The sequence below is a fragment of the Acromyrmex echinatior genome, chromosome 11 (genome assembly GCF_024713525.1).
Source record: "Acromyrmex echinatior isolate Ae372 chromosome 11, ASM2471352v2, whole genome shotgun sequence".
Classification (NCBI taxonomy): domain Eukaryota; kingdom Metazoa; phylum Arthropoda; class Insecta; order Hymenoptera; family Formicidae; genus Acromyrmex; species Acromyrmex echinatior.
The window spans coordinates 11,811,569-11,827,820 of NC_141862.1; the positions used below are offsets into that span (position 1 = coordinate 11,811,569).

Here is a 16,252-nt window from a genome sequence, read left to right on the forward strand (position 1 = left end):
TTTACACACATACATACACATACATATATATATATATATATATATATATATATATATATATATATATATACACACACACATGATTCGTTAGAAAAAAAGATTCTCTCTATCTTTCTCTCTCACTCATTTCTCTCTCTCTCTCTCTCTCTCTCTCTCTCTCTCTCTCTCTCTCTCTCATCCAATTTTTCGCTCTTTTCCGCGATAACATACTTTCCAATTTATTCCAAATTGATTCGCATAGTGCGTAAAGTACTATTAAAATTTGCTTTATAAATTGTAAAATTCATTTAGAAGAACTCACGATATAAATAATACGATATAAACAATTCGGTAAGATTTATATTCCGATGAATATTCAACTTTTTTTTCTTTCCAAATAATTCTGCTTGCAACTAAAATTTACAATCGTTTCATCAGTTCATTACTTGAAGTTCATATTTTTCATAAATTTCAATAAATTTGTGAAAAATAAAAAAAATTTTAACAAATATGGAACTCGTCAAATTTTTCATAATTTTTGGAAAAATTCGTTTAGATTTTCATGTTTTTTTGTATAATTGAATTTTTGAAATTTAATTTTTTTCTGAAACTTGCATTTTTTTCAAAATGTGTAAAATCGTCTTGCTTTAAGAAACTCGAAACAATTTGTTGAAACTTCCGTTATCATCAATACTTTCGTATGTTCGAAACAATTCAAATATATTTCTTAACTCATCGTTAGACTCGTAGTAAATTTTAGCCTACGTTTAAGTCACTACGTCGTCGGGATGATCTCACGGAAGATCACAAAAAGTTTGGCGGAAGCATCCCATCGGCGAGACGAATGAAGCCAGTTGACAGGGCGTTGTTTAGAAATTCCTCCAGCCGTACTAGAGGCCCGCCACCACCGCCCGCGACATGACGCATTCGCGGAAAATACTGTTCCATCAACAGCGTCAGCAACTTATAAAACTGTTTCGGATAGGCGGTCCACAGCACATTACCGGCAACTTCGAGCATATCCAGTATCAAAGTCGCGCACAAATCACAAATATCGGCTCGTGGTTCTGAAAAGTGAAAATATAAATTTTTCTTGTATGATATTTATAACTTTGTATATTGTAAAGATTTTACTTCTGTTTTTCTACATATCTTGCTTTTATATATTTTTTCAATATTTTTATTCTAGCAATTTATTTTTAATGCAGAACATTAATGTTTACATTTTATTGTATGAAATTTTCCTACCGATATTCAAAACGGCTGCCAGCCATCTCCAAGAATGCTGAAGGCCGTAAGGATGAATTTTGGTAACACTCTTCCGTTGTTTCGTAACGGTAATCGACGCATATAATCTGATCAATCCTGACATCCTCTTTAAGAATTTGTCTTGCTTTTCGACGGTGCCATCTTCAGAATATTTGCAGCCAAGAGATTTGTAATAATCTTCATTGGACTGACCCTCTTGTTGCTGTAGAAAAACTGGTATGGTGAATGGACATGCCTCGTGAAGATGCGCCAGAAATAGTTCGCCAAAGTCTGGATGTTCGTTCCAAAGAGCCACAACAATCATCGCCACAGGGAATGCCATTTCTGGTTTGCTAGACACCAAAGTCTCGCCTTGGCTCTAAGAATTCATACAATATTGATTGCAAATTTCTTTAAAAATAACAAAATTTAATTTAATCTAATAGAAAAGAATTTATTTATAAATTAGATTAACTTTTACATAATTTAATTTTTATTCAATAAATTTTGACTTCTAAATTAAAAAAAAACAGTGATCATAATCAACTCATAAATATATTGTCCTGTAATTATAAATTTTAAAAAGATACATACGACTATCTTTTTCGCTAGATGGTTTTTACAAAAAATTACTCCTTGTGGATGATGTGTGACGTTAGGTAACAATTTTCCAGTCAAGAGATTCTGCAGTCTGTCATATTTGTCTCTCAAGTGTTGCTCGCTTACACCAGAAATCGCGTTTACAGGGATATTGATCGCCTTTTGACACTCGAAGCGAAATTTCTTTGTTGCAGGCGATTGTAAAAAATCCTTGCAAGTTTCTCTATAATGCTTCAAGAATTGATGGCTCCTGATATAAATATCGAACGATTCCTGATCGATATACTCAAAGGGATCGTCTACAAATTTATAATATTATAAATTAATTAATCTGTTTAATTAGAAATCTAAATTTAGATAGAAAATTAATTATTATTATATTAGATTTAATTGATTGTCAAGATATGAATGTAAAGTACATATAAAACGGAATAAAATTGCAAATATATATATATATATAATTATTAAATTAAATACTTCAAATGCATCTTATATGCTTTTAGAGATCTTATCCACCTTTTTTACATGCAGAATTTTTAGTCGTATCTTCTAACTGAGGATCAGATACAGATGGTGCGATTACTTCGTTAACTGATGTAACTACTACTTCTTGATTCGTTATCACATTGGAACTATCATCTTCTTTATTTTCCACAACATTGTTTTCATCTGGTTGTTGACAAGGTATTGCATTACTAACTGGAACATTGTCTATCTCTTCGACTGACTGTATCAAACTTGCAGCTTGCGCTTTTCGAGCCAATTCCGCTTCATATTGAGCATTAATTTTTTCTACAATGTGTAACAAAGTATATTTAACACAAGTTTAAGATTAAAAAAATATAATTGTAAGAAAATTCACAAACCTGTTTCTATACGAAATACATTTAATATATCACTAAAGTGGCAAATCAAACTCTCAATAAGATTTTCATCTGCAGCTACCAATTCTCCATTCTATAAAGCAAACAAAAATATCAGTCATTTATCAATTATTAAATAAGTGTTATATAATATCTATAAAATGTTCTAAAAAAAAATCTCTAAAAATTCATGATTATCTCTTTTTTGTTAGTAAATACAATTCAATATTTAAGAAAAATATTTAATTTTACATTTTTTTCTTGCAAATAGATTTTTTTTCTTTTCAATAATTACTCTGATTTTCTCATCTATAGCTTCGATTCGTTGGAACACATCTCTTATCATCGTGTTATTTGCGGTGAATATCGCACTGAATGCTTGCTGGTCTTTGCAGGTCTTGGATAATGCCACGAGGTCACAATACTTGGCTGTGAACTGATCCCGATGGACTGACACAGTCTTTATCAGTCTTTCCTTTTCTTTCATTCTTCTTCGATATTCCTCCATCTCTCGTTCAAGCTTTTCTTTTTGCTCTTGAGCGCGCTGTGCCTGCAATTGTTGCTCATGTCGCCTCTTGATTTCTTCCTGCTCTGCCAACCGTTCCTCTTCAGCTAAGAAGTATGCCAATTTCTCCTCACTCCGGCGTTCGCGTTCACGTGCCATTGATGAGCGCGAATTTGCCATTTGTTCTTGAATTACCCGAGCATTCTCGTTCATATGCTGAATGCGACGGTCTATTACTTTCTGCAATACAAATGAAGAAATAACAATAGAAGAAGTATCAATGTAAGTGTGACATTATGTTCCTAATATCATCTTCAACAGAGAATTTCATTAGAGTTAAACATTCATCTCAAATTACTCGTCTATTCAAAGTCTACTATATCAATTGTTTATACATTTTGTTAATAACTAAAATTATATTTATTTCAAATTACTACTCATAGATAAACTCATAGAAGTTTTTATACCATTTATTTAATAATAAAATTATATAAAAAATATAAACTTATAAGACATGAAGATGCTTGCTTTCCCTAAATTTTAGCAAAAGAGAAACAATTAGAAATTTCTAAATTATGAAAATCATTTTTATGAAAAATTAAATGGCTTATTGGCCAATGCATGGCTCAAGTATAATTCGCAAGAAAGTTTGCTGAAAATTCTCAAAAACTTCATACAAGTATTTTAATAAGTGTATATGAAGATATGAATCTTGATATCCCCTTGACTGAAATGAGTATGTCTATGTAAAAATTAATTAAAAATAATATTGAGATGTATATTTAATCAATATATGTATTATATGTATGACATCATAACAATCAAAATACCCAGACTTCCTCTTTTCTTTGCAGTTCACTCTCCGCATCAATCTTATTGACTGAGAAATGAATGCCGTTTGAAGTGGCCACCATGTTGTGTTTGGGACTAGTAATAGTTCTCTGTGGACTTTTAATGTTACAGGAATTTTGCTCATTTTCAATGTTGTCTGCTTTGTTAGAATCTTCTTCATACAGCGTCGATTGAGGTCCGATCGTAATACGATCCACTTTTGTAGTTGCTGATATACGTGACGCCTTCTCCAATACAGATACCTTGAGACGAGTAAAGTCTGATGTAATGTCCATGTCGTTCACCTGTAAAAAAATAGCATAATTGAATTTCAAGCCGTTTGAGATACTAAAGCAAGATTTTTTACCTTTTATTGGAGAATTAAATAGAATTTTAGGTCTGTTCTTTTCCTTATTCCAAAACTGAACTTCTTGCACAGTTTATCTTGTCTTTTCCTCTCCGATGTAAAAAGAAAAAGGATGAACCGTGCAAGAAGTTTAGTTCTAGAGTATGGAAAAAGAACAGACCTATAGACTTACCATTGGACAATATTTTATAGTAACCAGATTAAGAATATGAGAGAGACTTTATATGTTGTTATTTGTAATTCATCGTAAAGAGAACTTAAACAAAGCTCATTCAACAATATGACATAAAAATGTTAAAACTGCAATAAACAAAGATCTCTAAAAGTTTATTCCAATTTCTACACATATAATATACAATCTTTCTCTTATTATTCCAGAATAATGTATACGCCAATGTATATTCGTCTCTCGACTTACCTTGTTGGTTTCCACTTTCGTCCTCTCCGAATGAAACGACATGATTTTATTTCGCAGGATTAAAGGCGCGCGAGTGCAAACTATCCAAACTACTTCGTGAATCTAACCTTATTTAGATCGGAGCGCGCGAATTTATATTCACTTGTGATCGACATCGACGGGACAAACCGCACGCTGAGATCATCGTTCTCTCATCGCGTTACTCGATCACGTTGATTGTGCACGTCATTTCATTATCGGCATCCCGATCCTCGGCAATAATCCGTCTGTTCGCATATAACAATTAATGTGCCAAGACAGCGGCAAAACAACACCTGACAATACCGCAAGACCGCAACATGAAAGAGATCAGCGAACTATTAAAGCGAGATTCACACCGGAATAATCGAGTTTGCTTGATTAGAAGCAAAGAAGAATAACATATAGCGAAACAGAATTTACAATAATTATAATTTATAAAATTGTGATGTTTGCAGTTTTAATTTCTTATGTCTTACTACTCTAAGAGGCTCCACACATAGAATAAGAATTTCAACCTAGAGAAATTGTGTATTCCACAATACATGATTTCTGATAGGTTGAAATTCTTATTCTCTGTTCTCTGTTCCCTGTTCCTTTTATTGTGCGGAGCCCCTAACTTTATTTATTTTTGTAATTTTTTCATGTCAGTAATTCGAAGACTGATACTTATTTAATCATGATAAAGTAGGTTGTAACCTTATTGACTGTTATTAATTAATATGCTTTAATCAATATCTTACAAATTACAAAAATATATTTCCAAAAATAAAATATTAGAAAAAAATAATTAATGAAAACGTGGCACATATTGAATTTCAAGAATCGTTGTTAAATCTTTGTCTGAATGTTTAAACCTTCAAGATTTGATAAAATATTAGAAATACACACATAATTGGATGACACTAAATCTAAAATTTCAAGAATTGCCAGAGTTTAATTAATTAGATCTAAAAATTCGATTAATTATTAGACCAAAATTGGAGTAACTTTGGCCTAAATTTTAATAATGGTTGCGTTTAACGGAATAATAGTTTTGCAATCGAATTTTATCTGCTGAAATAAGATCATTCTTCTAGATCTAAAAGTATAATCCAATCAGCGCGAATTAAGAAAATTTCTAACAGTTGTAAAATATAAACGTTCTGTTGAAGCCAATATATATTTTTAAAATTTGAATCAAATTAAAGTTACTCCATTTTACAGTAATAAACAATATGTAGTAATGAATGTAAAAAAAAATATCAAAAAATCGAATATGATCAAATAATATAAATAAGTAAAATAAATAGCACAAATCGACACTCCATAAAGCTCCATTCCATTACTTATTTGCAAATCCTCTTTTATTTTATCCACACTAGAAAGATGACAGAACACACAGCAGTAAACATGAATATCTATATGTAAATGCGACGCACCGTCACAAGTGCATCTGTAACTGATATAATATACAATTTTTTATATTTATATTAGAAATTATATTTTGTTTTCTATGGCTGAATATATACCTGTCTCACTTTAAATTCCAAAAGTATACTAGTTACATTTTTGGAACTTAAAGTGAGATAGATATATTGTACAATATATTCGATATTTGTTGAAAGAGCGAGAAAAAGAGTTGTGCAGTCTAGTGTATGGTGGAAGGGATAACATCTGTTTTGTATTGCTGCATTTTCTAAACTGATATAAATATAAAATATACATTTATTGCACTTCAACTTATTGCATCGGTTCAGAGTGCAACAATAAAAAACAGACCTATAGTGTGCTCAGTTTGCAAGCGTCTCTCTCTTTCTGTAGATGTCGCCGAATGTCGGTCACATGACATTTTCCCGAAAAAACTAGAACTGGAAAATGTTGGTACTAATAAAAATCCCTAAGCAACATGATTTTAATTTATACAGATTAGTAACACTGGTCTAGTTTCCACTGAGGGTTTAAGAATGTAAGAACCAATCGAGTATTCCCCTGTTACAGTCGAACGAGAGGGAAATGCTCTGTAGTTGGTTGATTTTTACATTTTGATTCGGTTTAAACCCTCGGCGGAAACTAGACCAAAGTCGAATATTCTCCTCCCATTTGACTATAAGAAGAGAATATTCAAAGGTGATTGGTCAATTTTTGATTACGTCATACGGCACACGGTTACGGTAATGAACAGAGACGAGGTCTGTGGCTAAACCAGTGTACACTTTTGGAACTTAAAGTGAAATAGGTGTATGTTTGATATTTGTCAAAAGCGAGAAAGAGACTTCTAAAGCAGTCTAGTGCAAGAAGAGAAAACAGATCGAATGGCAACCGGGAAATCTCACTTATGCATAATATATACGTAAACGTCAAAAACGTCAAAAGTATGTGATCTAAAATGACAACACATGTCCGCGAACTGAATCTTTTGCGAATTATCGTTGTCTTGTTCCTGTGTATACTTCGTGTGCAGATTTGTGCGGCAATCGAAGCCGAGATCGATTTTGATGTAGAAGGAAATGGGTTTCATAGGTTAGAAATTGTAGTTTGTTGTGTATACAAACAAGTAGAGTCCACGTGCAATTTTTAACACTTCTCTCCCTTTTGCAGAACGTTGATTTTTCGGATACACTTCAAGAATCTTACCCAGGATGGCTGTCAAGCTGCTATTTACGTGGAATTACCATCAGCATTGTACGTCAATACAGACGAAATAGCAGAAATGAGAAGAAGAGGAACGGTATACTCCTTAATTATTCATTAATTAATGTAACTTGAAAAAAATATAATTACGAATCTTAAAATCTTAAAATTTATCATTTTATTTTTAAGTTTTATACATATAAAATTATTAATTTACTTTGTAAAATTGTTGAATTTTGATCACATTAATATAAAATTAAAGAATTATTAACATTATCTTTTATGTAAATATTACAAATCTCAAAGCTATTATATTATTCATATTGATTTGTTATTTTGTAATTCATACATCTTAAATTTATGTAATTTATATAGAGAGAATAATAACTTAACTATATATTTATCTAAAAAAATTATATTAATATCATACATGTACATTTTAGATATATCTATATTCTATTTCATTATATATATAATATAGATATAAATATAATATCATTCTTTGAGCAATCATCTAATTAATTGATAATATTAATATTGTAGAATACCATATGCTCCGTTGGCGAGACCGACGTCGAATTATTTGCAGAGAAGGCTGGTCAGCAGAACGTGACAACTTGCGCATCCATAAGTTCGTCATCCTCTAGTTTAACAATTCCCGTTCACCAACGTTATCAATATGCACATGAAACAGGCGGTTATGTTAATGTAACTTTGCTTGAAATGAAGCTGCTGCTGGGATGTCGGAAGAGGATCAGAGATCACAGGGTATCTAAAATAGATTTATGTGAACCATGTGTCGGACTAATGGCCAAATGGCGTGAGATTCCATATCGTATGTTGAACAATCGCAACTACGTTTGGCGGATATCAATTGGCGACTCTTCTCTCTCGCTCTTTGTTACTTGTGCCACATTAGTGACAACGATTATCGGTGCGATATTTATTGGGCATGCCATTTGGATCAATGCATTGCAAAGTCATCCGAAAGAAGACTGAGCTAATGAAGAATGTAAATATATAAGCAGTTTTGTATGAGTATGTATCAAATTTTTATCAATGAATGTTTTACAATTAGATTTCATATACTGAATCTCTCTTCTTATATAAGACATATATTATACAGATATCCATCTTTCTATTTATATAAGACTAAATGTTTTTACATTATATGAAATGTATTAATAATTTATTAAAAATTTTTTATCTAAATTAAATTAAATTCTAAACTTTTTGATACAAGTTGCAGCAATTCTGTGATCGCCGAATCTAGAATAGAAATTAATTGGATGGAATTAATTTCTTTGTTTATTTTTACATATTCTTGAGGGTAAATTAAAAAGAAATTGTTCTGGTAGGTCCTATGTACGCAGTCGACGTGAATTCTATATATATATGTGTATATATATTTTTTGATATTTATATTCAACTTCTCTAGTCAAAGCATTTTAATGGTCAAGGTATTATATACACGCTTTTTTGAGATAATGTTAATATTCTAAATCATTCAGAAGTTATCACAAGAAATCACACATCCACACAGATAAATACATAAATTGAAAAATAAAATATAAAAAATAGGAAACAAATCTATTATTGCCTCATAATATTACGTTTCTCTATTTTTTTTTTGTCATGGATTGTCATGGAATTCTCTCGTCTTCCTTTTCCTGTATTTTCGCGATGGTCACCAGTGCTGTCGATACTTTTCGCATGACGCTATCCTTCTTGCTTTCAATTGGATCATTCCACTTTTGCACTTCGCTGGTGCCGAATAGGATGAAGATTAGATTGCCCACCGTATATATTGCGGCCGACAGAAAGAACACGCTTCGCCATTGCAATATGTTGGTCTAAACAGGAGAGATGACGACATTAAATGACACCTAGCAATGCAAATAATTATAATGTGTTATATTGTCACAAACCGAATCCTTGATGATCACCCCGGCGATCAGCGGTGCGAGAATGCCGCAGGCAGATGCAATAGTATTTGTAAATCCCATAAGCGGACCAGCGAAGTTCGGACTGAGGTCCATGTGATTAATGTTATGGCCGCAAAAAGCAGCGATGTTGCACGACACAGCGATGATGAGGATACCCACAGCCAATTCCGGCTGGTCCTGCCCCACGTAACCCAACCCAACCAGCGCAGCTGCCGGCACCCAATGACCAATTGTATTGCAAATCTTCCGAGACATCTTCGTTGTCACGATTTTTTTTCTGATACACAGATCGGATATATGGCTAATCGGAAAGCTGATGAGCCACGCCGATAAATAGGGCAACGCCGTCATCATACCATTCTGTGCAATCATAAATGCATAGTATTAGTTAATGCTATTTTAATAAACATTTAATGAAATATTACTATAAATATTACTATAAAATGTTTCTTACTCAAATTGTTCGATATATCAGTTGATTTATTTATTGATACAATATATAGATTTGATTTTAAAGTGATATTTTATTTATGTCGAATAGTTCATATTAATAAGAATTAAGATTTTAATGTTAATAGAATATTTTTAACAGTAAAAAGAAAGTGTTATATTAAGTTTATATTTAAAAATATTAGGTGTTGGAATTAATTCGTAGCGTTTTACAAGTGATGGGAAACTTCTACTTTCATTAATGTATTTTTTAATGCTCATGTGAAATAAATAACATTCTTTCATTAAAAAACGCTACGAATTAATTCCAACACCTAATAGAATATATATTTGTTAAAATTTATCTAAAAAATGTAATTATATGCAAAGAACTAAGCGATAAGAGATATCTTGATATTTCATTAATTCTTTTTCAGCCGTCATTGACTCGTTTATTGACGATACGACATCAGAATAGTTTAATGTTCATGTCCGTGATGCTTGAATTGACCTAAGTCTCAAGTGGCATATTAATCATTCTTCCCTCGTGATCTTGTCAACATACACATCGAATTATTAATTAATATTCCAAACGCGGCGATTTTCAAAGTTAAAGGAATATACGTGCGACTTTATCCGAGTGCTAATTTCAAGGTTTTTCGAAATCTTGCAAAAGAATAATTCGATAAGAGAGAGAGAAAACGAAGGATGAAATTCTAACGGAAGTTATTTACTGTATGACTATATGAAAAACCTTCTTGATATCAAAACGCATAATCGAACTCATGTAGGATGGGATTTCCGTCAGCAGCATCCAGAAGCCCCAGGACTGTCCGCATTGCGCCATCAGTAATGCCCAGACCGGCAAGCTCCCTAATATGGACTTCCACGGAGTGGAGGGTTTCTGAAAACGAAGGAAGAACAACGTGTAAAAAATACAAAGACATTTATTTCTCTAAATTTTAATCTAAAGAACTTGCAACTGAGACTTTTTAAATCTAAAATTATTTATTTATTTAATTATATGAACATATATTAAATTTCAAATTAATTTTAATTTTTTGATATATATTTAAAGTGATTATTTAACTGATGTATGATTTTCTGTTCTTTTTTTTCTTCTCTCAGTGCAACGTATTGAAGGAATTACCTCGTTGATCTCAGTTATTCCCAGACTCGTCTCAATGTATTCCTTTTCGTCAAGAGATATTCTGGGATGTTCGGAAGGTGAATCCTGCCCGAGCAGGTAGAAACAGATGCCGCTGAGGACGCCAAGACTTCCCCAAACGTAAAAACAGCTAGGCCAGCCGATGGACGATGCCGCGAGGAAACCGGTACTTAATAAGCATATTACGTTGCCGATCCAGCCGCCGGAATAAACAAACGTTGCTAGAGATACATGAAATGTATTACAACCACAATTCTTTTGGGTCAAAATTCAACATAATTATCATTAGGCTAATTAATGAAAAAAAAATGTTATTTTTTTCTTTGAATCTTTGATAATTTTTAATTATAAACTTAGATAATCGAAATTGTAAGAATTCTTTTTATTATAAAATAATATAAAATATTAATCTTTAATAGCTTTTTTGGCACGAGACTCTTGACGTGCCTTATCAATTTGGTATCACCAGACTACGATAAGAATTTTTCCTATCTCTTATACGTATCAAACTTGACGTGCCTGCTAATTCATTTGCATTTCTGTGATGCAGTATCAAACAAAAGTGAATATATAGCTAACTGCATGCGAACTTTCAAAAGAAAGAACACAAATCAGGTGGAAATCGGAATAAAAAATTAAAAATTGCGACGTTTCTTGACAAAGTAAAAAAAACAAACAAAATCACTGATTTTATGATGCATTTAAGCAGCTCGAAATATGTACAAATGCTAAAACTATTTTAAAATCAGTGTAGCATTATGCTACAAACTGATCCTAAAATTCAAGCAAATATCTTTAAACTTCGACGAATGAATGATAAGATGTCACAAAAATCTCCACGTACACGCAACTTTTATTTTAATGAATATCGTCACTCATTTACTAATCAAATGCCGAAAACTTTTTTGTTAACTCATTTAGAATAAGAGTGAAAGTATTTCGCATGTGTGTGTTCAATTAAACATATACACTTACAGAGTCTACCACGCTCTTCAGGCGGCGACCACCTAGATAGCAAGGTGTGCAGACACGGTAAAACAGCACCTTGGACGAGGCCGCACATTACTCTGCAAGCGATCACCATCTGCCAGCCACCATAATGAGCGGCCATGGGAGTAGCGATAGTTAGCAATCCAGAGATGACTAGGGTCACCGAAAACAAACCCTGAGCAGTCCATTTCTGAGTGAGAATACTGGCAGGTATTTGTGTGATGGTATAGCCCCAGAAGAAAGAGCTGAGGATTATGTGTTTCACCGATTCCTCCCAATAAAACTCCTTCAAAAGAGACAAGAAGCGTATCTCTCTTTTAGATCACGAGAATAAGAAAGAGAATCAGTGTCATTGACACGTACCTCGAAATTAGGATTGGCACTGGCTGCATTGGTCATCGCCTCCAAGGTTACTGACGTCGTTACCCGGATAGCATAACAACAGAAGAATCCTAGGCCCATGAGTCCCACCTGGCCATGTCTACATCCGAACCATGCTGCAAGGAGAAATTATATCCTTCAAGGTATGTATGTATTAAATTGATCGAATAGTGAAATAATTAATTTATCTCGATATAAAGAGTGTCCCAAAATTTGCAAATCAAAATATTATAGCAACAAAGTTGAAAAGTTTTGTTCTCTTGAAAAGTTAAGTAAACAAATTTTTTGAAATTTTTTCATTTTAAACAATTTGTTTTTTTTAGATATAACAGTTTAAACATAGCCAATTACAGACTACGTTTAGAATTACTCATGAATGTACTGAAAAGGGCGCACCATTGTTCATTAACACATGCCGCGCAAGACTCATGGATGTTTAAACAAGTGGTTGCTTAATTGTTGTATGTAATTAGCTATATTCAAACTTTCATATTCAAAAAATTATGATTTAAAATAAGAATTTACAAATAACTTTTACTTAATTTTACTTAATTTTTTCAAGGACTTTCTTGCTGTGATATTTTGATTTGAAATTTCAGGACATTGCAAAAGAAAAAATTACATAATCGTTTGTTTAATTTAGATATGATTGCATTGTGTGGAAATCAATGTTATAATTTTAAATTCTGTAAAAAAATAGAAAAATGATCTATTTTTTCAATCATTATTTATGTTCTTTATTTTTACAATTACAATAGTAGTACATTCTTTACTACTAATTCGCCCTCGACGAAGTTTACATGGGCATCACGTATAAACGCGGAATTGAATACAAATTGTGTCATTGTCATCAAGATCGTATTGCGTCAGTAAAACTGATCGCTCAATGTTTACGCTTGAAATCCAACAACAATTACCTGTTGCGTCAGAGAAATCACCGGTATGCGAATGCAATCGATAAAATCTTAGTAACCGAGTTTGAATTTTTTCTTCATTCCGAAGAAGCGAACCGTTCGTTCGAAGAATGCATAGAATGCGGATTAATTCTAATCGATAATTGTTATATAATACAACTTTTACTCGCAAAATGTGTTTTCCCCAGATAGTCCTGAGTCAATCATGTGGATCAGGAAAAACTGATGGATTAAGAGAAAGAAATAGTAATATATTATCAAAAAATTATAATTATAATATAATACAGAGAGAGAAAGAGAAAAAAAGCAAAATAAATTTTTTATTGCAGCGTAAATTAGAAAAAAATACTCTTATTAAAGAAATAATGTATTAATTGTAGTATTGTTATAATATTGATTATATTATTTTAATTTATGTTTTCTTATTCTTATTAATTATCGAATTATATCGATATGTTTTAACATTCCAGAATAAGAATCTGAAGCATCAATGAGACATAAAATATTTGTGCTCTAGTTATCGCGAAGCGAATAATAAATATGTAATAAACATATTTTTTTTATATACACTGAACAATAACTTGATAAGACAGGTGCGTCAATATTGATTCGAGGTTTTCATCACGTTTTAACATAATTCGTGGTAATTCCATAATCTCTGCTTTCATTTATAATTCAGTTATTGAATATGATAATTGATAGTTCTCTCTCTCTCTCTCTCTCTCTCTCTCTCTCTCTCTCTCTCTCTCTCTCTCTCTTTCGTATAAATTTTTATATTGTTTCTATTGTACTATTTGCATTATTTTTACTCACATATTTATATGATTATCTTCACATTTTATACAATCATTTTAAAAATATAAGAAAATTTTCACTCGATAATTAGCATGAAGATGAAGGATGTGAAAGAGGAACCTAATACTGCTAAAGAAAATGGAATTTGTACATCTGACGAATGTCAGGTAAATTCTGTAAAGAATTTAAGAACAGAAACGTTGCAGTATATAATAACATGTAATAAATAAATAGAAAAAGAATATAAAATGAAAAAGGAAGAAATATTTTTTTTTAGGAGAAAGATTTTCTCTATTTAAGAAAATGATTTTGTTATTAAATAGAACTCTGTTTATATCTGCACTTCATTTGTACGTGTAAGTTCGTCCTTATAATTCCCAAAGACATTTAAATCTATATAATATAGAAAAATTATAATCAAAAAGACTAATCAAATTTTTATAAATTACTGCTAGACGATCGAGAGCAGAATTTTGACGTAGTTATTCAAACATTATATATAGAAATTGTATTTCATAGACTTTACATGTATTTTTACAAAATCGAACGTTTCGGCTCAGTTCGAGCCATCTTCAACAATGTTCAATAACAAATTCAATATTCGAACTAAGCTGAAACGTTCGATTTTGTAGAAATACATGTATACATAAGGTCTATGATATACAATTTCTATATAACGCTCGAATAACTGCTCAAAATTCTGCTCTCAATCGCCTGAGTAAGTAATTTATAATTATATTTATTTGTTATCTTAAGAGCTCAAGTTTATCTTAAATTTATCTTTAAATTATTTAATTTTGTAAGAATATTTAAAATTATTAATAAACATTTTATCGTTTAAATTTTGTAACATCACTCATAATTGGTTATATACTTTATCACGTAAATTGAATATTTTTGCTAAAAAATATTTACTTCAAGTTTATTAGAGAATATCCGTATTCAAAATTAAAATCACGGATTGTGAGATACTATATGTTTCAATAATAGCAAACATTTTAATCCTTATCTTTTTAAGTATAGTAAATAATTTAGCAAATTTTCTTTTACGAAATCATAAATAAATAGATGAAGATCTTCAATAATTTTGTTTCATTTTTTTTTAACTAATTTAATTTAACTTAATTTAATTAATTCACAAAATGTTTGTGCTTTTTTTTAAATTAGAGGAAAATATTTTTTTACACAGTAATTCGTACACATAATATTATTCATAATATTATTTATATTAGTAATTAATTACCTGATGGTTTGTTCGGTGGGACTTTCATTCTCTCCGAAAGAGAGACTACCGAGACTCTCTTCCTCCGTAGAGACGCCATGATGGTGAACTTCTAATGAAGTTGACACTGAAGCAAATTACAGAAACGACTACGATTCAGCGGCCGTATCCACGTTGCTTTATACTATCACCGAAAACCGATTCTCTCCCACTCTTTTACGCTCAAACGTATGCTTAAACGATGCACGACTTGCTGTCGTATTAATAATCGGACAATACTTCAACATTGAAATCACTACACAGCAGAACATAATTAATCTTCTTTAATTATACACCTGTTCTTTTCAATCTGCTTTTTCTCTAATTTGTATTATTATTATATATAATAATAGTACGATGTGATCTATTATTCTTGCTTTAAATTATAAATTTATATATTTATAATATATTTTAACGATCATGCGTTATTACGCGCAAAATGCAACATAATATTTTAACGAAAGGAAAGTAGACAACTGTTCTTTTATTAATTTTATTTAGAGCAAGTCATACGAAGTAAAGGTGTGTTTATTAAAAGAGACGGATTGAAAATTAATTATTTTAGATTGAGAGAGGGATCTTCGCTTGAATGGAATTTTAATTAAGAGTGATCCATGTTCTTTTATTCTTTTTAAAAATCTGCAGTGATGTGTATTAAAACGCGTCGCATTACAGTTTCACTAATTCCATTAAATATACTTCATAGAATTCATAACCGAGCTGTTATTATTCAAACTACGATATCGTTCGAATAATAAGAAATTGACAACTTGGCTCCAATTTTTCTGGCATACTAGAAGCAATAATAGTTCTTATTATCGGTTATTATCCTAGCTATATTTAGTTACTAATGGTTTCATTTTTAGTATTGATTATTTATATATATATATAATGTGTGTGTGTGTGTGTGTGTGTGTGTGTGTGTG

The 16,252-nt window shown here is 31.3% G+C and overlaps 3 protein-coding genes and 1 long non-coding RNA gene across 5 annotated transcripts; 2 read left to right on the forward strand and 2 right to left on the reverse strand.

The window, feature by feature from the left end:
• Positions 1 to 182: 182 nt before the first annotated feature.
• On the reverse strand, positions 183 to 5,492 carry Gle1 (Gle1 RNA export mediator). 2 transcript variants are annotated; one of them, XM_087410911.1, is made up of 9 exons: positions 4,812 to 5,492; positions 4,566 to 4,693; positions 4,026 to 4,331; positions 2,986 to 3,435; positions 2,694 to 2,784; positions 2,344 to 2,619; positions 1,822 to 2,126; positions 1,228 to 1,606; positions 183 to 1,046 (listed from the first exon to the last, which is right to left on the reverse strand). In XM_087410911.1, the coding sequence occupies exons 2-9, from the start codon at positions 4,566 to 4,568 to the stop codon at positions 784 to 786; spliced, it is 2,073 nt and encodes a 690-aa protein (XP_087267037.1). In that variant the 5' UTR covers positions 4,569 to 4,693; positions 4,812 to 5,492; the 3' UTR covers positions 183 to 783. The 2 variants fall into 2 exon arrangements, with proteins under 2 accessions (XP_087267037.1, XP_011051431.1); XM_011053129.2 differs by lacking the exon at positions 4,566 to 4,693 and having other exon boundaries at positions 4,812 to 5,490.
• Positions 5,493 to 6,794: 1,302 nt separating this feature from the next.
• LOC105144296 (Phosphatidylinositol-glycan biosynthesis class X protein) lies at positions 6,795 to 8,519 on the forward strand. Its single transcript, XM_011053128.2, has 3 exons — positions 6,795 to 7,331; positions 7,410 to 7,539; positions 7,986 to 8,519. Exons 1-3 carry the CDS (start codon positions 7,198 to 7,200, stop codon positions 8,439 to 8,441), a joined length of 720 nt encoding a protein of 239 aa, XP_011051430.1. The 5' UTR covers positions 6,795 to 7,197; the 3' UTR covers positions 8,442 to 8,519.
• A 537-nt stretch (positions 8,520 to 9,056) lies between these two features.
• LOC105144294 (putative inorganic phosphate cotransporter) lies at positions 9,057 to 15,585 on the reverse strand. The gene is made up of 7 exons (XM_011053126.2): positions 15,309 to 15,585; positions 12,339 to 12,472; positions 11,961 to 12,261; positions 10,968 to 11,206; positions 10,572 to 10,721; positions 9,371 to 9,748; positions 9,057 to 9,295 (listed from the first exon to the last, which is right to left on the reverse strand). Exons 1-7 carry the CDS (start codon positions 15,385 to 15,387, stop codon positions 9,086 to 9,088), a joined length of 1,491 nt encoding a protein of 496 aa, XP_011051428.1. The 5' UTR covers positions 15,388 to 15,585; the 3' UTR covers positions 9,057 to 9,085.
• On the forward strand, positions 10,619 to 15,297 carry LOC147908152 (uncharacterized). The gene is made up of 5 exons (XR_015546558.1): positions 10,619 to 10,745; positions 10,946 to 11,151; positions 11,963 to 12,185; positions 12,297 to 12,499; positions 13,459 to 15,297. It is a non-coding gene; the product is annotated as an uncharacterized LOC147908152 (long non-coding RNA).
• Positions 15,586 to 16,252: the final 667 nt, after the last annotated feature.